The 24012-nt window shown below is 41.8% G+C and overlaps 1 protein-coding gene across 4 annotated transcripts in view; it reads left to right on the forward strand.

The window, feature by feature from the left end:
• Positions 1–2459: 2459 nt before the first annotated feature.
• Positions 2460–24012, forward strand: part of TNKS2 (tankyrase 2) — a 63744-nt gene continuing 42191 nt past the window's right edge. For 3 of the 4 annotated variants that reach the window (XM_060405002.1, XM_060405003.1, XM_042238849.1), the window contains exons 1-4: positions 2463–2929; positions 19300–19524; positions 22227–22322; positions 23971–24007. In XM_060405002.1, the coding sequence (XP_060260985.1) occupies positions 2731–2929; positions 19300–19524; positions 22227–22322; positions 23971–24007 (557 nt within the window). In that variant the 5' untranslated portion in view covers positions 2463–2730. Of the gene's footprint in view, positions 2930–19299; positions 19525–22226; positions 22323–23970; positions 24008–24012 lie in introns of all 4 variants that reach the window. The other variant, XM_027960494.3, reaches the window with a different exon arrangement.

Below are 24012 nucleotides of genomic sequence, written 5' to 3' on the forward strand. Positions count from 1 at the left end.
CCCTTCTCCAGTGGATCCTCCTAATCCAGGAATTGAACTGGGATCTCCTGCATTGCAGGTGGATTCTTTACCAACTGAGCTTAGGGAAGGCCAGTCCTACAATACCAAGGGTTAATGAGGACAGAGATTTTAAAAAGTCCTACACTTTCCTGGTAGCCACGTACGGTATAAACAATCTCTTTGGAAAACAATTTGGCTTTATTCTGTAAAGTGAGCATTTGCTGCCTATGACTGAGCGACTGCTCTCTTGGGTAGTCCATTTCTACTCCTGCAGTGTTTTTCAAACCTTTTGTCACCACTCATTTGCGTGTTCTGTGATCACTTAACTGGGAGTCATAACTAGCATTTTTGTAAACATTGAAGAGGTAAATATCATTTCATTATTTTGTGAAACTTTTGTTTTATATACATGAGCATGTTTACTGGTTGAATACAGCAATCACCTTTCTTATGCTATGAATAGTGTTCAGAAAGTTCAAACACTTCTCATTTTGCACGTATGCACCAGGAGAATGTATACAAATGTTTGCAGCAGTACTTTAGAACAAAACTTGGAAACAAATCAAATAACCAGTAGACTTGTAAGTCTGTGGTATACTCACAAGACAACTCTATAAAACAATAATGACTGCTTGAGACTTACAAGCATCACAAGTGAAGAAAGACCTCACAGACTGATACTTTCAGAAAGCTCAAGAACAAGTAAAGGTGAACAATATGCTGCTGAGGAATACACACATAGTAAGGGATTAATAACTACAAATTAATAATTAGAGAATAAGAAAATTAGGGAATACACTTGGTAAGTAGATGATGGCACCCCACTCCAGTACTCTTGCCTGGAAAATCCCATGGACGGAGGAGCCTGGTAGGCTGCAGTCCAAGGGGTCGCTAAGAGTCAGACACGACTGAGCGACTTCACTTTCACTTTTCACTTTCATGCACTGGAGAAGGAAATGGCAACCCACTCCAGTGTTCTTGCCTGGAGAATCCCAGGAACTGGGGAGCCTGGTGGGAGGCCGTCTATGGGGGTCATACAGAGTCAGACACGACTGAAGTGACTTAGCAGCAGCAGCAGCAGCAAGTAGATGAAACATGGAAGAAAAATGATAGATTCAATACCATTGGTGGTGTACCAGTTCTTTAGGCGGATTCACAGATACTTATCATTATGCAGCATATTTTAAATCTATACTTATCGTGTGCATATATAATTATGTAATTTACACATTTATAAAAATGCCCCCAACCACGTAAAGCCTCTACCTTTTAGCACAATAGTGAGTTGATGATCCCAAACAAACGAACAAACACTGAATTTGAAAAAAAAAAAAAAGGTTAAGAAGTTAAGACAACACAGGCAGGAGGCAAGCTGGGGAAGATGCTTGTCTGCATGCCAAGGGTCACATGTACCCGTTTAGGTAACCATTTGTTGTTGTTCAGTTGCTAAGCCCTGTCCAACTCTGTGCAACCCCAGGACTTCAGCATGACAGGCTCCTCTGTCCTCCACTATTTCTGAAGTTTGCTCAAACTCATGTCCATTGAGTTGGTGATGCTATCTATCACATCTTCTGCCGCCACCTTATCCTTTTGCTTCAATTTTTCCCAGCTTCAGGGTCTTTTCCACATGTATGTAACCATAGTTTTAAACAGTTTCTTAAGACCAGGGCATAGGTTAGGAAATGATCATGAACAGCTGTTATCACTCACTACCTTAGGCGTGAGAGTTAATTATGTGCTTTTCTTGCTTTCACGGCAAAAAGAAATCACAATTCATTAAACTTTGTCAGCGATGTGTATACCCAGTATATCCACACTTCAGCCAAGTCAGCATAATATATAGACTCGTGATGGGTCCTTTAGTCCTAAGCTATTAACTATGGAAAGAGTAATTCATGTAAGCCATACCTCTCAATTATTTAGAATTGGAACAAACTTTCAGTGCTTTCCTAATTTTCTTCACATTATCTTGGGGCAACTCATCCAAACTTCCCATCAAGCAACTCATTCATTTCTGAGAAGTGGCTCACAGAAAACAAAACGGCAGTTGCGGGGAAGGGAAGAGACAGTGGCAGGGAGAAACCTCCAGGACAAAGGGGTTGTGGGAGCTGAAAACATGGAAAATGTCCACAGTAAGAAGTCCAAAATAACATCCAAAATTGGGGGGAAACGCTCAAAGGTTCTTTTCTGTGCAATAAGGAAATTCAGATTAAGAAATCCATTTTTTAATAAAGACATTAAGCAAAACATTCAACTTCAGCAAAACCCACCACAAAGATGGCGATGGGACGAAGCCCCTACTCCACCCGCGGCCAGCGGCGCTCGCCTCACATTTCCCACAAACCCCTCGGCGCGGCCCGCTGGCCAAAACCTGGCCGGCCTGCCTACCACCACCGCGCACGCGCGGCGCGACGTCACGTGCGCTCCCAGGGCTCAGCGGAGCTGGCGGGAGGGGCCTTGCCAGTTTCCGCCGCCGCGTCGCTTCTGAGCTCGAGCGGCGGGTTCTCGGTGCCTCCGCCGCGGCGGAGCAGTCGGGGGTCGCGAGGCCGATCGAGGGATGCGAGGTGGCGCGGCCATGGGACTGCGCCGAGCCCGGTGACAGCAGGGAGCCGAGAGGCCCGGGCCCTGAGCGCGTCTCCTCCGGGGAGCCTCGCCCTCCTGCTCGCGGGGCCGGGGCTCCTGCTGCCGTTGCTGGCGCTGCTGCTGGCGGCGGCGGCGGCGGCCAGAATAATGTCGGGCCGCCGCTGCGCCGGCGGGGGCGCGGCCTGCGCGGGCGCGGCGGCCGAGGCAGTGGAGCCGGCCGCCCGCGAGCTGTTCGAGGCTTGCCGCAACGGGGACGTGGAGCGAGTTAAGAGGCTGGTGACGCCCGAGAAGGTGAACAGCCGCGACACGGCGGGCAGGAAGTCCACCCCGCTCCACTTCGCCGCAGGTAAGCGGGACCAGCGCCGCCTTGCCTCGCCCAGACCCCACCTGCGCACCCGGGTTTGCAGGCCCGAAACCAGACACTGCACCTCTCCCCCCCGGCCTTTCCCCCTGGGACTCCGGTCCCGGTTCTCTTGATGTCGTCGAATGGGAGGTGAGCAGTTCCCTAGGGTTTAGGGGGTGAGTGTGCCACAGTCACTGGAAGTTGTTATTGTTTGTTTGGGTTTTTTTGCTTTGTTTTGTTTCGACAATACCTGTACCCACTTCCGGTCTTAGAACCCTAAAAGGCCTCTCTACAGGCTAGAAGGAGCAGGGGACGAGGTAAACCTTGTGAATTTTAAAGGCCAGTTATCTCCCAAACCTATCTTTCTTGCACTTTCCACTATAACTCTTAAAAGTCCTTTGTGTTACGTTCTTGAGGCTTTTGTCAAAGGCAGGGATGTAATTTAGGAGGATCAGCTTAATGGCCCATTGACACATTAGCATTAATGGGTTTACGTGGGTAGCACTCATTGGCAAGTTTCTGGAGACGGACTGGAAATAGTCAAGTTTGGAAGAACTGAGGTCTGACTTAGGCTGGGTGCGGGATGCGTGAGGGTAGTCTCTGCCAGACACAAGTTGGGATGGAAAGTAGTATAATGCCAGCAAAGATGGTGCAGGGACTCTAGCTTGGGTCTAGATTTTAAATCGGAAGTAATCTCGCCTCATCCTGAGATTTAGATCGTTTGAATTACACACATACACACATATTTTTATATATGTTTACTAGGTTCATTTTATGATAGGTGTATTAAGTTTAATTGAAGAATATAAAAACTAGAGATGGGACACAGCTTATTTCTATGAAGCATTTATACTTTTCTCTTGGTAGGATTGTGATTGCACTCTGGAATGATGAGCCGAGAAACATAAGAAAGATTTCCTTGTTCACAAGCATTGCTTTTACGCTTTCAGTGGGAAATGTGTTCATCTTAACCTGTACCTGATTTAGAATGTAAACATTACTGGGTTCTCCGTCAATTACAAATTTGTTGGGTTCCCATTGAGGAGCTTTGGAGAAGGTTTGGAGGACCGTTGGTGGGAGAACTAGAAACAGCCTGTGGGCAGTGGAAAGGGATGACAAGAATACTAAAGTCTTATCTCACGTTTAGCTAGTTTTGCCTAAAATTTTGATGATCACCGCTGTCTCTGACTTGAATTGTCCTGCTTGTCCGTGTAGTCAACATTTAAGCAACTGATTTGGGAAACTGTCATAACCAACTGATACATAATCCAAAGGGTAGTGTTACTCAGATTCTGTTTGCTTGATCTGTGGGATAAAAATAACCAAAGAAGATCTTAGTTGCTACCTTTCAAGAATTTGTTGTATTAATGAGTTCATATCTGAAAATAGTAATATTTAGAGACTTAAGGTTATGGATTAGCTTCCTATTGACCTTGTTCCTCCCAGCCATCCCACCGTGAGCTCTGTCCCAACATCAAAGCACTTTTTACCAAACTGAAGTGGAAAACTTTGTGGTTTGTTCAAACTGAAATGGAAAACTTATTTTAGGAATCAGTTACGCCTCACAATTTACCCAAATTATCAGGTACAGGTTATAAGATTAAGAATTTGAGATATAAAAGTAATAAAAATTACTAATAGTCTATATTAAACCAGAGTTTTAAAGCTCTGCATTTAAACCCAGGTGTATAAGAAATTTTAATTAACTCTGTAAATTCAATCTGAGTTATTACTTAAGATTAATGAGAGAGAACCTTGCTCAAATTTTTAAATAAATGCATCCAGCTGCATTTTTTCTTAATATGTGGAGAATATATTTCATAAACTCTTTGTAGGTAGTGAGTTATTAGTTATGTTAACATGCACGTCAGCATGTCATTGGAAGTTCAGTGTGGGTGGGATTATGTAACAGCCTGACGGAGCAGTGTCCTGTGTTTGTACATTATAGGGTAAGCTGTAGGGGAACATTTTTTTTTTTTAAGCCAATTAAAACTTGGACATTTTATGGGAGGTGGGTAGGTATGATTTTGTCTTTTTGTTTCAGTTCCAAGGAACAGGAATGAGAGATCGGTGCAAAGGAAAATGAATCACGATAGAACAGTTTAGAAAATTTGGTCTGTATTTTCATCTAAAATATTTAGTGCAGTTAAAGAATAATTGCTAGCCCTAAAGGAGTTAAGTTCTTGTGTCAAATGGAAAAAATAATCAGATAAACAGTAACTTTTATATTATCAGACTAGATTCCATTTCTTAAGTATGCTTCAAGAAGTCACTGCTTGTCAGAAGTTTCCTCTTCAATCCCCCTGCCACCAGCCCCTTACCTATCCCCTCCCCTCCACACACACACAGGATGTGAATGAGTTTTTTGTGACATATTACAAAACTTGTAGAGGCAAGTTGGTGGTAGGAAAGCTGCAGCTCTAATTTTGCTAAAAGCAGTAACATCTGAAATTCTTGACAGTATAATCCCCTAGAAAACAAGCAGGTTTCAGTAAAGGAGATTGCGTCTCTGAACTTGCTTCTGAAAAAATGAAGAGGGCCAGAATCTTTGGGAGAAGGTCATCTTTTTGTCCATCATAGCCAAAGAAAGAAATACACAGCATTCTCAAGAATCTTAGAACAGAACAGAATTTTCTGGCTTGAGAATCTTAAATATGTTTTAAGATGTGCAGAGAATTGTTCAATGGAAAAAAAATGTAAAATAACATTCAGTTCAAAGAATTCAGGTATAGAGATGGTAGAAAGAGATGATATATATGTATGGATATAGTTGTAGTTGGAGAAGACAAGTTGAAAAATAACTTGCATTGTTAGAGTTCTAGTTAAACAAAGTAAGTTTTGTTTTGTACTTAGTATGTTACTTTTCTGTATTTATAGTATGCTACTCAGCCATGTACTTTGGGCTAGTCAGACTTCAGTTGCTACATTCAATTATGTATAAAGTATGCATATGAATTGCATATAAGGTTTCCCACTCCCCCACACCAAGTGTGAACTAGAGCACCTGGAATTTATTTTACAATCAGAAACCTACTTATTCTAGAGAGAAAAGAAGACTAAGGCTAAACAATGTTGCTATCCACATATGTGGAAGAAGTCAAGTAGACAAAGTGAGGATATGACTTGTGTGGCCTTTGCAGTCAAAGCTAGGGGCTAGTAGGTGAAAGGTTACAAGGAGTCAGACTGCCTTTAACAATCTACTGAACTGTGGGATTGTCTGGGAGCCTCCTTACAGTGGTTGAATTGGGCCCTTTGAGAGGTGTGGAAAGGATTTCTGTCTAGGGAAGGCAATTGGACTGGTAGGTCAGAATCTGACTTGTATAAGAAAGTGAGATGATTTCTCCAGTTGAAGATGTTAATAACTTAGCTGCCAAGGGGCTTCCCTGGTGGTTCAGATGGTAAAGAATCCGCCTGCAATGCAGGAGACTCAGGTTCAATCCCTGGCGGGGGAAGATCCTCTGGAGAAGGGAACAGCTACACACTGCAGTATTCTTGCCTGGAAAATTCTGTGGACAGAGGAGCCTGGCAGGCTACAGTCCATGGGGTTGTAGAGTCAGACACACTGAGCAACTGACACTTTTACTTTCAGCTGCGAAAGACATAATAGCTTTTGTGATTACCACTGATAGCCTTTCCCAAAGTGGTGCTATTGAAGCCGTCCATTAATGTTGCAAAAGCATTTCCTTCTTTTGGCTGTAGGCCAACATCATAATTATGGGAGATCCACAAAAGGTACCCCCCTTTCTTACCTTGGGCTAGAATTATAGACTGTTTTCTGCTGTGGGGGATAATTAAATCCTGTATCAGTAGAAAACCCCTGTATCAAAGACCAGTCTATTTCAGACTTCAGATTTTTTTTTTTTTTTTTTTTTACTACCGGATCTCTTGTTATAGTATATTATCAAGACTTGAGTTACATTTTTTTCCTCAGCTGTTGGTGGATTTACAGATAGGCAGTAGACTTCAGTAGCAACCACTTTGGAGTACTTGTTTCAATATTTCTGCATTCAGATTGTTAGACTTTCATCACCCCAGAGGCCATGGCATCCTTTCCAAAGTTTCTCCTACTCTGACCAGACTATTTGTCCCAAGTTGAACTAAACAAAGCCTTCTCCTGTGTATTCCTCATTCTCAATAAATACGTGCAGGAAGTACTTCTTTCTGGATCTTAAAGTTATTAGTAAAGTAAAGTTATTAGTAAAGTTATTAGGTGGGTACAAAAGTAATTGTGGTTTTGGGCCATGAAATTTAAATCATAACTAGGCTCAAACACATGTCTATGAATAAAAATAGGAACCATTTCAATCAACACATTTTTGCCAGTGAGAAATGTTTATTCCTGTAGTGTAAAAATCCATACTTAGGGGTTTGATGAGCTTTGGGAAAGCGTTTTCTGCCTCCTACTGGAAAGTTGTTGAGATGCTTGAAGAAGTGGTAATCAGTTGGCAAGAGATCGGGTGAGTATGGCGGATGAGGCAAACTTTGTCGCCCAGTTCGTTCAACTTTTGAAGTGTTGGTTGTGTGAGGTGCGGTCAGGCGTTGTCACGGAGAAGAATTGTACCCTTTCAATTGACCAGTGCTGGCTGCAGGCATTGCAGTTTTGGTGCATCTCATTGATTTGATGAGCATACTTCCCAGATGTGATGGTTTCAGAAAGCTGTAGTGGATTAGACGGGCAGCAGACCATGAAACTGACCATGACTTTTTGGGGGGCGCAAGTTTGGCTTTGGGAAGTGCTTTGGAGCTTCTTCTCAGTCCAGTCATTGAGCTGGTCATCTCCGGTTCTTATATAAAATCCACTTTTTCAGTCTGATTGAGAAATGGTTCTTTGTTTTTGAGTAGAGTAAGAGAAGAAAACTCCTCACGGTGATGGGTTGTTCTCTTTATTTGCGGTCAGCTCATGAGGCACCCACTTTTTTTTTCATCTTTCCGATTTGCTTCAAATACCAAACAACCGTAGAATGGTTGACGTTGAGTTGTTTGGCAACTTTTTGCGTAGTTGTGAAAGGATCAGCTTCGATGATTGCTCTTACTTGGTCGTTGTCGACTTCTGATGGCTGGCCACTACGCTCCTCATCTTCAAGGCTCTGGTCTCCTTAGCAAAACTTCTTGAACCACCACTGCACTGTAGTTCTTGGGCCAAAGGCATTGTTGATGTTTTGAGCTGTCCCCACTGCTTTATGACCCAGACCCATGTTGAACTTGAATAAAAAAATTACTCAAATTAGTTTTTTGTCTAGCATCATTTCTGTAGTCTAAAGTAAATATAAAATAACCAGCAAGTAGTAAGTCATTAGCAAAAAAAATAAAAGAAGACATGTGCATTAAAATGATGTATAACATAACCACATTTATTTAAGAATGTATACCACTATCAAATGGCAAAGTTCAACAATGTAAAACTGCAATTACTTTTGAACCAATCTAATAATAGTAAATGAGAAGTATAAAATGATAGCCTTTAAAAAATCTGACAAGAGTCCTGGCTGTGTAAGTCAAGCTGAAGGCTGCTTGACTAACATTCCCATCTTCTGGATCACAGGAGCCTTCTCTCTTTCATGGCATTTGTTGATATTTTCTGTTTTTTTAATGTTTCCTTCTGACAAAGCTCTGTGTGATGCCTTGGGTTGGCAACATATAACTGTCATTGCATATTGGACCAGCTGCATCATCAGTGGCTCATTCTATCTTCAGGCTGTAAAAAGGGAGAGATGGGGGCTCTGAGTGAAATTTCCTGAATCTTAAGTTGGTTTCTCTGTAGCGACTTCCAGTGCTTCACAACTTTTTGGAAGCCATTCAGATGAAAGCATGTTTCTAGTATAGCAGGAAAATATGATACTGTTAACAGGAGTCATGGTTTGCAAGACAGTTCCTGGGACTGCAGAAACTGATGGCACCTGGATGGTAATGAAACAAAAGGGAAATTGAATAGACTACTTTCTTAGTTGTCACAAATCATCAACTTCATATTTTCTGTGGAGGTTGTTTGCTTACTGTTCCAGCCAAAGTATCAGCTATACACTAAATAAATGTTTATCAAGTCCTCCTATATATCCAGTACGGGCCTTGTCCAGTGAACAGAAATGAACAGGACATCTTGCTAGCCGTTTTATTGATCAGCAGGTTGAGTTTCCAAGTAAGCCTGTTTTGCCTCACTGTCAGGGCTCTATAGTGGATTCACACTCAATGTATGATTTCATCAGGATTTTCATGTTTGAAGATGAGTGCTGTTACATAATTGTAAAATAAAATCGCAGTGTAACCTGAGCAGCTATAACCACTGACTGTAGGCTTCTGATTCCTTTGTAAAGAGATCCTTAGGATACGGAGCTGGGTATCGACTCTTAAGGATATTCCTATTCATGTTTTACCTGGCCAGTGAGAGCGTGATCAGAACATACTTTGCAAAACTGTTTTTCTTCAAAAAATGAGTACATAACAGAAATGCTTTGAATTATTCTTGAGACTGTAAAAATGGGGATTGTATCAGGGATTAGTTCTTAGAGTTTGGGAAGCCACTAAAATCTAAAGGTTTCACCAAACTTCCAAAAGTAGATTTTAAAATTTGAAATAGCTCCCTGCTGACCCCTTCTAAATAATTCCTTTCATTTCAAGAAGTGACTTCAAACACTGTAAATTTCAGACTCTTATCTACTCTCAGAATAGCAGCATGACCTCTATACACATATTATAGTCTTTACACTGTGACTTGGAAAACATGCTGATCTCTCTGTCAGCCTCCAGATGGGTTTCAGACCTCTTAATGGCTAGGAAATCATGTTGATACAGTTGTTGAGGTGAAAGTCCTCATCCGTGTCTTGGACTGTTGGTAATTATGTGGATAAAATCACCTTAACCCTTTCTCCCCATGTCTCCTCCCTAGCTAAAACTTCAGTTTCAGTATTTAATCAAACACATCAGTATTGATTCTCTCTTGTTAACTCTGGTTTGAAGCAACCATCGTCTTTTCTCAGTGGTATTTTAACAAAAGGCTGCTCTTGACCTTTGTTCAGCTTGATCACTAATCCTTTGTAACAGATAGCTTCCTGACAGTGCCTCATAAAACAGCCAGATGTTCTGCTACAGCTATTTCTGTGCCCACCTCACACCCCTTTCTTGGGAAGTTACTCTGTGAGTCACCATTTTGACTACTTCAGACAACATTACCACTGAAGAAATAGGGATCCTTCTCAAGGTCCTTGAGTACATCAAGTACCTTCCCAAAGAAAGAGATATCTTTACTAACTTTTCTTTATTCTGATTCTTTTTCTCTTATTCTCCAACTGAAGTCTTTAATAAAAGCTTTTCTTCCGGGTGGATGCTGAGTGGCTGAAATAGCAGAACCACTGATTGGGGCAGCTGGGGGTGGCTCACTTGGGAGGACAGTGTGATCAGCAGTGCCCAGGCTACGATAAGGAATATTCGGGTCAGAGACCTTTCTTCCTGGAAATTTTCCCTCTTGGCCTTTGCAGTGCTATTCTTTCTAAGTTGTACTTCTCAGTCTCCTTTTCTCATACCACGATGTATTTTTTCAGCAAATATGAACAGATTTTTTTGTTGCTGTGTGCCAGGCAGTGTGCAGGACACTGGGGAAGTAGGGATGAATTAAGATAGACGTTGACCCTCTTGTTACGGAGTTCAGGAGATTAGTACTGAACAGTCATTACAAGTTTTAATAAGTGCCAGAGGATACTGCTGTGAATAGCAAAGGGAAAACCCTTGTGTTTTTTCTGGAGCTTGAGTTCTAATGGAGGAGAGGGGGAAACCAACTGAATTGATTGTATGACTGTGCAGAATGGACCACTTTAGATAGAATGATCAGGGATGGTCTCTTTAAGGTGGGGACATTAGACAGTGAATAGAAATGCAAAGAACATGGGAGAAGGAGGCCAAGCAGACAGCATATGCTAAAGTAAGGTTGGTACACTTGGTGAACAGAAGGAAAGCTGGATCACGGTTCAGAAAGGGAAAAGTGGTTTGAAACGAAGTTGGAGAAGTAGGTAAGGGCCAGTTCAGGCAGCAGGCCTTGCAGACTGTGGTAGCAGGATTGAATTTTATTCTAAGAGTGTCAGTGGGAAGCCAATGGATTACTTTAAGTGGGGGTATGATAGGAGGGTTGTTTTTAAAAGGTCACTGGGGACAGTGAAAATGTGAGGCCCGATTAAGGAGACTTTTGCAGTGTTTCAGGCTGGAGACATTTGGGCCTGGGCAGGGGGGTGGTTGGGCAGTGTCAGGGGAATGGAGAGAAGCTAGGGAACGTGTTGCGTCCGAGATGCCTGCGCAATACCCAGGTGAAGGTATGTCTAGTAAACAGTCTGGAATTCAGGTGAAAAATCTAGACTGGAGATCTCAATTTGCAGGTCGTGTACCTAGGTGGTATTTAAAGCCATAGGAGAAGATGAGGGGAAAAGAGGGAAGAGAACTGAGTCTTGAGGAGTCCCAGCATTTAAAAATCCGGTGGAATAAGCAGGATGCCCCTAAGGAGGTAGGACATGGCCGAAACTTGGATTTCTCACCTGCCACAGAGCTCTTCAGTCTGTAACCTTCCTGTCCCAGTTGATGCTAACCCCACTCCTCCATTCCTCAGTCCAAAAGCCTTGGGAGTCAGCCGTGACTCCTCCCTTGCCCCCACCTTCTCTTAACCTCCTCACCCTCTCACCCTTAGCCTCACCCCACATCCAGGCTGAGAGCAAACTATGGTGGCTCTACCTTCAGAGTACCCAGAACCTGCCACTTCATATTCGGACAGGTGCCACCACATCATGGTCCAAACTACCATGGTCTTTCATTGGTTTCTAAGCTAAACCCTCTTAAATCTTGTCTCAACCCAACAGCCAGAGGGTACTTTTCAGATAGGTCATATCATGTAATTTACCAACTCAGACTCCTAAGATGACACTCCCTTTTTCCTCACAGTAAAAAAGCCAGAATTCCTACAGTGGTCCTCAAGCCTCTGTGGCTGGTCCTCGTTACTTCTGACCTCACCTCCTCTCCTGCTACCCCTTGTTCAGCTCCACGTATTCTAGCCTTCTGTCGGTCCATAGGGCTCGTTCTCTCTCCTTCAAGTCTTGGGTCAGATGTCACCGTCTCCGCAAGGCCTGTGGTGACCTCGCTGTTGTACTTTATGACCCCCTCCATATACACACTCTGATCACTTTTTTTTTTTTTTTTTTTGCTGGATCTTCGCTGCTGCTCAGGCCTTTTTCTGGTCGTGGTACTCGGGCTGCTGCTTGCGGGGGCTGTTTGCAGAGCGCGGGCTCTAGGGCCCTTGGGCTCCTGTAGCTGCAGCTTTTGTGCTCTAGAGCACAGGCTCAATAGTTGTGGCACGGGCTTCGTTGCTCCACAGCACGTGGGCCCTTCTGGATCAGGGTCTTCTGTGCTGGCAGCCTGATTCTTTACCGCTGAGCCACGAGGGAATCCCTGACCACGTCTTCTCTTTTCCTAATTACCTTCTAACATACTTACTTTGTGCGTTTGTTGTTCATCTCCTCCACCTCCATGGAAGTTCCTCAAAGGCAGATATTTGGTCTGTTCTGTACACTCGTAAGTCAGAGGCACCCTGAAACGTGTCATCACATGGTTGATTCCCTGATCATTTGGTTTCTTTTTTTGTTTAAGTCTTGATTGAACTTGTCTCAATATTATTTTTGTTTTTCATTTTGTTTTTGTTTGGCTTCAAGGCTTGTGGGATCTAAGCTCCCCAACCAGGGATCAAACTTGCACCCCCTGCATTGGAAAGTGAAGTCTTAACCACTGGATTACCAAGGAAGTCCCTCCCTGATCATTTGTTAAATGAACAGATGAGGCACGGAAAACCAGAAAGGTGTGATGTCATGGAAACTCAGAGATATTTTTCACAAGAGAGGGATTAGTCAGTTGTCAAGTCAGTTGCCAAATGTTGCTGAGAGATCTGGTCAAATGAGAACAGACGTTCGTCCTTTGGGTTTGGCAACATGGAGGTTGTAGGTGGCCTCGATGAAAGCAGTCATAAAGAAGAAGCCAGACTGGATTTGAAAGAGGAGTAAATGCGAAATAGAGAATTGGGGACAGTCTGTAGGGTTTTCCTGGTGGTTCCGATGGTAAAGCATCTGCCTACAGTGCGGGAGACCTGGGTTCGATCCCTGGGTCGGGAAGATCCCCTGGAGAAGGAAATGGCAACCCACTCCAGTATTCTTGCCTGGAAAATCCCATGGATGGAGGAGCCTGGTAGGCTGCAGTCCGTGGTGTCCCAAAGAGTTGGATACAACTGAGCAACTTCACTTTCACTTTCCTAGAGGGTTGAATATGCAGGGGAGCAGAGAAATGGGCATGTGAATTCAAGGAGAATATTTTTAATAAAATGGAGCGTAAAGAACATGCTTTCACACTGTTGGGAATGATCTGGCGGAGAGGGAGAGATTGATGTGGATAGGAATACCTTGAGAACGTGAGAAAGTATAAGATGAGAAGGGATTGATCTTTGATACGAAACATACTTCTTTCAACAGAACAGAAAACTGGTGTTCTCTAGTCAGCTTCATTTTCTTGCATGGCTTCAAACACCATCTTTACGGTCAAGACTTCAAAGTGTCAGTTGTTAGTTCATACTAATTTCCTTAGTTAGAAATACACAGAACCTTCTACTTATTGGACATTTGTTCCTCAAACAGATGTCCAAAAGCATTTAAGCATTTCCCAAAACAAATAATCTTATCTTAGTAAATATCCTGTTTTCCTTTATATTTTGGATGTCCCATTGTCATCTTCTTTCCCCAAAGTAAAGAAGTTGCCAGACACTGTCAGTTTTCTCTTTTTAGTTACTCCTGGCAACATTGCATGTAATAGGAAAAGAGTAGAAACCACCCAACTATTCATGAGAAAGGAAGTAGTTTAATTTCGATTGTTGTTGTTCAGTCGCCCAGCCATATCCAATACTTTGCAACCCCAGGCCTCCCTGTCCCTCAGCATCTCCCAGAGTTTGCCCAAGCTCATGTCCATTGCATCAGTGATGCCATCCAACCAGCCATCTCATCCTCTGACGCCGTCTTCTCTTTCTGCCCTCAATCTTTCCCAGCATCAGGGACTTTTCCAATGAGTCAGCTGTTCCCATCAGATAAGCAAAATACTGGAGTTTCAGCTTTAACATCAGTCCTTCCAGCGAGTATTCAGGGTTGATTTCCCTTAAGATTGGTTTTATCTCCTTGCTGTCCAAGGGACTCGGAGGAGTCTTCTCCAGCACCACAGTTGGAAGGCATTACTTATTTGGCACTCTGCCTTCTTTACTGTCAGCTCTCATAACCATATGTGACCACTGGGACGACCATAGCCTTGACTGTCCCGACCTTTGTTGGCAGTGTAATGTCTCTGCTTTTCAACACACTGTCTAGGTTTGCCATAGCTTTCCTGCCAAGAGGCAAACGGCTTCTGATTTCATGGCTGCAGTCACCATCCACGGTGATTTTAGAGCCCAAGAAGAGGAAATCTGTCGCTGCTTCCACCTTTTCCCCCTCTATTTGCCATGATGTAATGGGACCAGATACCATGACCTTACGTTTTTTAATATTTAATTTTAAGGTGACTCTTTCACTCTCCTCCTTCACCCTCATCAAGAGGCTCTTTAGTTCCTCTTCACTTTCTGCCATTCCAGTGGCAGGTTGAGGTTGTTGATGTTTCTCCCGCCTGTCTTGATTCCAGCTTGTAACCTATCCAGCCTGGCATTTCGCATGATGTGTTCAGCGTATTGATTAAACAAACAGAGTGACAGCAGACAGCTCCGTCATACTCCTTTTTCGATCTTGAACCAGTCAGTTGTTCCATATAGGGTTCTAACTGTTGCTTCTTGACTCACATACAGGTTTCTCAGGAGACAGGTGAGATGGTCCGGTAGTCCTACCTCTTTAAGAGCTTTCCACAGTGTATTACAATCCACAAGTCAAAGGCTTTGGCGTAATCGATGAAATAGGGGTAGATGTTTTTCTGGAAATTGCCTAGCTTTCTCTGTGATCCAGTGAATATTGGCAGTTTGAGCTCTGGTTCCTCTTTTCTAAACCCAGCGTGGGCATCTGGAAGTTCTTGGTTTGCATAATGCCGAAGCTGAGCGTGCAAGAGTGTAAGCATGCCCTTGCTAGCATGGCAGGTGAGTGCCATTGTCTGATGGTGAGTGCATTCTTTGGTACTACCCTTTTGGGAGAATTAGGATGAGGATTGACCTTTTCCAGTCCTGTGGCCACTGCTGGGTCTTCCAGCAGTGGAGGTAATGAAAAGATTCATGGGATTAGAACTTGTAAATAGTGTGCCTGAAGAGCTATGGACGGAGGTCCATAGTGCTATACAGGAGGCAGCCAACAAAGCCATCCCAAAGAAAAAGAGAAGCAGAAAGGCAAGGTGGCATCTGAGGAGGCCTTACAGACAGCTAAAGAGCGAAGAGAAGAGAAGAAACAAGGGAGAAAGGAAAAGGCACATCCAACCAAACGCAGATTTCCAAAGAACAGCATGGAGAGACAAGAAGGCCTTCTTCAGTGAGCAGTGTATAAAACTAAAAACAACAGAAGAAAGACTAGAGAGCTCGTCAGGAAAATGGGAGATATCAAGGGAACATTTTGCCCAAAGATGGGCAAAATAAAGGACAGAAACGGTAGAGACCTAGTAGACGCCGAAGAGATGGAGAGAATTCATGGAAGAGCTGCGCAGAAAAGGTTTAAATGAACCAGGTTACTATGATGGTGTGGTCAGCCACCCGGAGCAAGACCTTCTGGACAGTGCAGTCGAGTGGGCCTTAAGAAGCACTGCTGTTAATAAAGCTAATGGATGCGACGGAATTCTAGTGGAACTCTTCAAAACCCTAAAGGATGGTGCCATCAAGGTGGTGCGCTCAGTATATCCGCAGATCTGGAAGAAGATTCATGAGAAAGGAACTAGTTTATAAATTGATTGTTTTTTTTGTTCAGTTGCCCAGTCATGGTCTTTGCGACCTATGGACTGCAGCACGCCAGGCTTTCCTGTCCCTCACCATCTCCCAGTTTGCCCAAGTTCGTGTCCATTGCATTGGTGATGCCCTAAAACTAGTTCAATTTTGATACTTGCAGTCAATGGAATGTGTGGCTATCAGAGTTGATTTGTAGGATATTATTAGCTTTTTTAAAAGGCAGATGCAAAGCAAGGTTTTAAAATATACTTATTAGTAGGCAATTTGCTTGTCCTTCAGTGGCCATTCCTATTTTACAGCAGTGTTTTTCATACTGTTTCTTTGAGATGCCTCTGAAGTAGAGGGATAATTTCGTTTGGGTCTTTGAGGAGAAGAAGGCAGGTTCAGCCTGAATAGTATTATTTTAAATTGAATTTAGTTAATTTGCAACTCTGTGCGTGCCAACTGTGTACCAGGCATTGGGTATTTTTGCAGCAAACAAGACACATATTGGGATTTTATATAAGATTTCATTAGGAAGTGTTAACTCAGAAAGGCTTATGCACCTCCATGTTCACGGCAGCATTGTTTCTTTTCTTCCTGTTTTTTAAAATCGAGGTGTAGTTAATTTATAGTGGTGTGCTGGTTTCTGGAGTGCTGCACAGTGATGTGGTTGTGTGTGTGTGTGTGTATAAATTCTTTTTAAAATTGTTTTTCCATTATAATTTATTACAAGACATTGATATAGTCCCTGTGCTATATAATAGGTCCCTGATGATTATCTGTTTTATAAATACTAGGTTGAATCTGCTAATCCCAAGCTCCTAATGTATTGATCCCCTCAGTTCCCTTTTGGTAACCATAAATTGTTTTGTCTGTGAGTCTGTAATTCTTTACAACCCCAGTGAACTGCATAGCACTCCATACTCCTCTGTCTTCCACTATCATACCATACTTTAGAAGTGATACTTGATATTTGTCTTATCCATTCCTCTGTGGACGGACATTCAAGTTGCTTCCATGTCTTGGCTATTGTAAGTAGTGCCATTGCAACATTGTTTACAAAAGCTAAGACATGGGGAAAAAACCTAAGTGCCTGTCCAGGTATGAGTGGATAAAGAAATTGTGGTGTATATACACGATGGAATATAATTCAGCTGGAAAAAAATGGATATCTTGCCATTTGCAATAGCATGGATGGACTTTCAGATATTAAGCTGTGTGAAGTTAAATCCCGGGGATGTAATATGCAGCATGAAGACTATAGTCAATAATGCTGCGTTGTATATTTGAAAGTTGCTAAGAGAGTCGATCTTAAAAGTTCTCATCACAGGAAAAAGTACCTATATGTGGTGGTAATGTTACCTAGATTTATTGTGTTCATTTTGCAGTATATACATGAAGGAAATGGCAACCCACTCCAGTACTCTTGCCTGGAGAATTCTGTGGACAGAGAGCCTGGTGGGTGCTGTCCATGGGGTTGCACAGTCGAACACGACTGAAGTGACTTAGTGTGCATGCCTGCGTGCAGTATATACAAATCATATCATCATGTGATGCACCTGAAACTAATATAACCTTATATGTTAATTATGTCTCAGTTTTTTTCCTAGGCAAAAAAAGATTTCCTCTAAGTCTGTTCCCTGAAAGCAGCTTGAGAAACACTGTAGTCTGTAGGACAAAATCCAGGTACCACCTTAGTGTGGCTGAAAAGATTCTTCCTTTTTCGACTTCTGCCTACGTGGCCATTCTTTGTCCTAGCCGCTATAATGATTTGCTCTTTCACACTTGTGTACATTCTGTTTCTCCTGCTTGAATTGCTGTGCTCCTCCCTTGTTTAGCTTCTTCCCACTCCCTCTTTTCTCCTAACCTCTCTTCTCTTCTCACCTTTCTTCTCTCTTCATTCTCCTAGTGATCTCTTCATTTTTAATGGAAGCCTTCAGCTCAGGGGTCATCACTGGACTCTTCTCTGGGATTGTCCTTCCTGTTCTTTGCTTTCCACTAATTTAGATAGTCTCTTCTTTGAGCTCTAGTAGCATTTTATATATACCTCTTTTATGAGTTATAGTATACTAAAACTACTACTTCTAATTGTTTTTCCACATCCTAAATTGTAAGCTCTTTGAAAATAGGAGATCAGTCCCAGGTGTTCATTGGAAGGACTGATGTTGAAGCTGAAACTCCAGTACTTTGGCCACCTGATTTGAAGAGCTGACTTATTGGAAAAGACTCTGATGCTGGGAATGACTGAGGGCAGAAGGAGAAGGGGACGACAGAGGATGAGATGGTTGGATGGCATCACCGACTTGATGGACATGGGTTTGGGTGGACTCTGGGAGTTGGTGATGGACAAGGAGGCCTGGTGTGCTGGGGTTCATGGGGTTGCAAAGGGTCAGACAGGTCTGAGCGACTGAGCTGAACTGAGGATAGGAAGAGTCAAAGACTGAGAATAGGGGGAATCAAAGATATTGATGTCTCTGACATAGAGCTTAGCAATATTTAGACAAAACAAAACAGTTAATGTCTTCAGTCATCTAACTTTTCCCTCAGCTACAGCCAGACCAGTCCCAGATGTACCCCTTGGAAAGATTATATGTTTTTGCTTTCTCATTCAACTCCATTTTGGTCTTAGAAGGACTGCATTCAGTCTTGATAGTTGTAAGAATATTGTGGTAAAATTTCAGATGAGTGAAAAGGTCTTCCCTCTCTCTCCCCCCCAATACTCATATATATCTTCCCATCTGCTTTAACATATATCTGAAGTCCTTTTCCTTTAACAATTGTAAAAAGATTTTAGGTGCTATTATATGTAAGAGATTAAAACCCATCGGTACTAAACCTGTAAACCAATATAAACGAGTTGTCAGACTTCTTCGGGCTTGTTTGTTCTGGGGGCAGTTGTAACAGAACTATGGGACATGGGGTTTTTTGGGGGGGGTGGACCTGGGTTTTAAAGGAGGCCTCTTGCTAGGCAGAGTTGCTTGTGTTGTGCAAGTGGCAGAGTAGGCGCTCCTTCAAGGATACTCATGTCACACTTTTGCCTGGTGTCGCCTCTCTTTGTCTTCAGTACAAACTTTCTGTTGCTTTCTCATGGTCCCCCAATTCAGTAGAAACGTTTTATGAGATGGGATGTGGGAAAGGGAGTCTAGTGAGAGTTGGTCAGTGTATACTTTGAATACATAACAAAATATGCAGAACCCGTTATTTGTAATTAGGAATGCTGTTGTAGAGTGGGAAACATTTGAACTTCGGGCTTTCAGTCACTAATTACATAACCTTCCTCTGAAGTTAGTAGTAGTACTGCCTAATGCATCAGAGAGACCCTTTGGCTTTCTCATTAAGATTAGTGAGTGATGTATTTCATCAGTGAATTTTTGTATCTGTTAATGTTTTGCATCCCAAAATACGTTAGTATGACGTGTATTTATTGCTTCTATCTTGGTATATTTTCTTTGGAGAACTTATATGTGGATGATTTACTTTCTTCCAGGTTTTGGTCGGAAAGATGTAGTTGAATATTTGCTTCAGAATGGCGCAAACGTCCAAGCACGCGATGATGGGGGGCTTATTCCTCTTCATAATGCATGCTCTTTTGGCCATGCGGAAGTGGTCAATCTCCTTTTGCGACATGGTGCAGACCCAAATGCTCGTGATAATTGGAATTACACTCCTCTCCATGAAGCTGCAATTAAAGGAAAGATTGATGTTTGCATCGGTAAGACTGTTTACATTCCAGAATTATTCAGAAGTAGTTTGTAACTATTCTGAATCTAAATTGAATTTATTTGTTAATGTGATCAAATTTTGCCAGACTGAATTTAAATATTTAGGAAGACGTAATGATTAACCTAGTCACTGTTTACTGAGTGTCTTTTTGAATGTGGTACTGAGCTTAAAATTTTTAGATGATAGAGTAGGACAGAATTTCTCTTCTTCGGAAGTGTGGATTCTCTTGGGACTGATACCCACAAAGAACCAGATGAAGGCATGGTGGAAGTGAACAGAGTGTTAGAGGATAATAGTGCAGTGAATGGGCTGGAGTTGAGTCACTCCTTTATAAGTCTTCCTAGGAAGTATTGGGGAGAAAGGTTGCAAAGGGAAGTGTGTTGACTATTTTATAAGGAGCTTTGAATTCCAGATTAAGGAGCTTTTTGTGTGGATAGTGTGAAATCATTGATAACTTTTAAGGAGGGGACAGTGTGATGAGAGCAGTGTATTTAGGAAGAGTGATTTGGTAGAGGGCTGAGTGGACTGCATGATATTAGGAAGACTAGGAAGCTGTAGAATAACGCAAGTGAAGAAGGATGAAGGCAGGAACTAGGATGGTTGTGGGAGAGTAGAAATGGTAGCATAAGTAAAGAAGTGTTTGGAGAAAAAATTGTCAATCATGTAGGATACTTTAATGAAATAGAATTTGCCTAGCAGGTTAATCACTGACAAAAAGTTACATGTGAGAAGGCTGCTTATTTGAGAGTTGTCATTAACCCAGTATTGACTTTTCTGAGCCTAAAGAGTCAGAGATTTTGGACTCTGCTACCTTACTTCTATTTCCTGAGGCAAAACAGGGACATTTTAAATCCTTTCTATCTAGAAAGCCAGTTCCATGCACTAGGAAAGGTCTAGGGAACCTGTTTTGTTCTCTCTCCCCTCCAACCCAACCTCAAATCACTTTATACAAAAGTCATGAGCTTAGTTTGAATTAGGTTAGGTAATTTATAAAGAAAAGAAAAAGATTACCTAGTAATGTCTGTCCAGTTCTCCTTTCCTGTGTGTTACCTTTTTTGGTTTGTTTTTATCTTTTGTGTTATCTGTCCTCTGCTCAGAATCCTTTTCTGTTCTGTGAGTTTCAGGCCTATTGATACTTAGTTTTAATAATGTAGAGTTTTTCAAATATAGTGATGTGTCTGCACTGTCCAGTGTGGGCTTCCCAGATGGCACTAGTGGAAAAGAACCTGTTTGCTGGTGCAGAAGACATAAGAGATGCAGGTTTGATCGCTGGGTCAGAAAGATCCCCTGGAGGAGGGCGTGGCAACCCACTCCAGTATTCCTGCCTGGAGAATCCCATGGACAGAGGAGCATGGAGGGCTATAGTCCATAAGGTCACAAAGAGTCAGACATGATTGAGCTACTTAGCACATACGCACACACGTCTGGTGTGGTAGTTGAAATCTTGTAATGTGGCTAATTCAAATTGAGATGTACTATAAGGGGAAAATACATACTAGATTTCAAAGTCTTTGTATGAATAAAAGGAATACGAAGTTACCTCAATTTTGTATGGATTGCAGTATTAATGTACATATTGAAATAGCAATATTTGGGGTATGTTGACTTAAATAAGACGTTAAAATTATCCTCTTTTTGTTTTTATAATCTGGATGCTGCTAAGTCGCTTCAGTCGTGTCTGACTCTGTGTGACCCCATAGATGGCAGCCCACCAGGCTTCCCCGTCCCTGGGATTCTCCAAGCAAGAACACTGGAGTGGGTTGCCATTTCCTTAAGTGAAAAGTGAAAGTGAAGTCGCTCAGTCGTGTCTGACTCTTAGCGACCCCATGGACTGCAGCCTACCAGGCTCCTCCGTCCATGGGATTTTCCAGGCGAGAGTACTGGAGTGGGCTGCCATTGCCTTCTCCGAATCTGGATGCTAGAAAAGTTTAAATTACATATGTGGCTCACATTTTTTTTTTCTTTTGGACATTGCTGTTAGAGATAGGAGTACAGTGGAATGAACAGGAGCTGAGCTTCCCTTTCTACATGTATTTGCCTGTCTTTCCCCAGCTTTTTTTATAGAGTGTGCTGGAGTATCTTTATATAATCAAATAACATTATGTACAGAGTATAGCACAACTCTTCTCTTTTTAATGTGTTTTGAGTTATAATGTGGCAAGCTTTGATTGGGGGCTCATTAACCCTACAGAGTAGTTTTCTCTTTCCCTCCCTCCCCTCGTCTCTTCCTTCCTCTCTCTCTCCGTTTCTTCCTTCCTTCTTTCTCAAATTCCACAAATCCCTATTCTTGGGCTATTCATAGCTTTAGAAAATTCATTTTTGTTATTATGAGTAATCTTTCTGACTTAAGCAGTGTTCATTTGATATGAGAAAACAGAAAACAAGCTTTCAAGTAAACTTGCCTTTTAATTCTCTATCTGTCCTTGGTCATTTGTTTGACAGAGGAGAATCTGACATTAAACTCAGCAGACAGATATTTAATGTGTCTTAATACATTAAATAATGGAATCTTTTATATAGTTTTATCTTTAAAATACAGCATTTTTCTACTATCAGGATATATAAAGTCTTAAAATAACTTTGAGATGTCTTAGGGCTTCCCTGATAGGAACCAAAATTTTTGAGAAAATGATTTACTAAAATCATATTGTCAGAATTACCATTTTGAAAGATAGTGTTTCTGTTTTGCAGTGCTCTTACAGCATGGCGCTGAGCCAACCATTCGAAATACAGATGGAAGGACAGCATTGGATTTAGCAGACCCGTCTGCCAAAGCAGTGCTGACTGGTAAGTGTGCAAGCTCTCTTTGGGTTTTCCGGGAGCAGTGTGACGCATGAGCTTCCCAGATGGACATTCAGTTCCTTGCAGTTACTGATCTCCATTAGACTTCTTAGATAGTGTCAGTTCGGTTGCTGTTCTTTTCTGTATCTGAAGAGTTGACATTTGATTCTTGTCTAAGAAAAATAAAGCTGCTTTTTTTAATAGCTTTTAAGTTTTGTGATTCCTACCTTTACTGGGGCCAGAGGTGGTAGATAATCATGTGTTACTAACCATTCTCTTGCATTTTCAAACAAGGTTCTGGGTTCACCAATCTCAGAACCTTGAAGAATGGCAATTATTATATTCTGCTGGGACATATTGATGTCCTGGGAACCTGTTAAGATATATAAGACTGTAGTCCCCTGGTTTAGGTTTATTTTAGACTGTCAGGCTTTTTTGAGTAGTAATATGAGCTTCCCTGGTGGCTCAGATGATAAAGAATCTGCCTGCAATGCCAGAGACCCAGGTTCGATTCCCGGGTCAGGAAGATCTGGAGAAGAGAATAGCAACCCACCCCAGTATTCTTGCCTGAAGAATTCCATGGACAGAGGAGCCTGATTGGCTACAGTCCATGGGGTTGCAGAGAGTTGGACACGACTAAGGGACTAATACTTTCACCTTTTTTTCATCTACTTCTCACATTTCTCCCTTAACAGAGATTTCCTCTGAAGCAGCAACTCTCTGCCATATTAATTTTTGGACTCTTATTTACTGTGTAATTACCATTAAAATTATGTCTAATAGTCAAGAGCCTGAGGTGCTCTGCTGTAAGCTTTTGTGCTTGGGCTTTGTGATATTTCTTTTGGTATTACTGAGAAAATTTAGACTAGTCCCCCCAAAAAGTTCTAGAAAAGTGAGCTATTACTGTAACTGACAATTCAATATTTATTTCTTCCTTCCCTGTTCCATGCTATTCCCTATTTGCTTTTTTTTTTTTAATTTAATCTTGGGGCACCAAAAAAGCCTTGCACAGCAATCAGTGTACAATTCATATTGTGGACACCAGTTTGGGTTTCATTTAAGTGAATAAATAAACACTGTTATGTTAATTTAAATTATATTGATTTTAAAGTTTTTGCTTGTTTTCATTGGAAAATATAAAAGCTGTAGGCATATTTAGTCCTGATTTTAATTTTATTTATAAATTTCTTTGATACTGTTACATTTTTATACAGATTTTGTTCTGTTTTGATTTTGAAGGAAGTTGTGGAGGCATTTTGTCTATTAAATAATACTGGTTTTAGGAAATTTGAGGGTTAAAAAGAAAAGGAAACTTTCACCCACAGTCAATCCCCTAAGACCCACTTTAGTAAAATTTTTATTTATTTCCTTCTTGGCTTTGCTCTTACTGTGTATATTGTTTTCATATAGTTGTAGTCATGTTTCATTGTATAGCATTGAATCTTTTTTCTTCACCTTCATAGCAAAGGTATTCCATGTTCTTCATATAAATATTTTAAACTGCAGTGTATTCTGTTGATTAACCATTTTCCATTTACTGGAATTTATTTCCAAATTTTTGTACTTTAAACATAGGTCAATGAGCATCTTTATGCATAAAACTGATACTAGTTTTGTAATTAATTTTTTTTTTAATTTCTGCTCTTCTTCACAGGTGAATATAAGAAGGATGAACTCTTGGAAAGTGCCAGGTGTG

This window comes from Ovis aries, chromosome 22, assembly GCF_016772045.2.
Source record: "Ovis aries strain OAR_USU_Benz2616 breed Rambouillet chromosome 22, ARS-UI_Ramb_v3.0, whole genome shotgun sequence".
NCBI classification, from domain to species: Eukaryota; Metazoa; Chordata; class Mammalia; order Artiodactyla; family Bovidae; genus Ovis; species Ovis aries.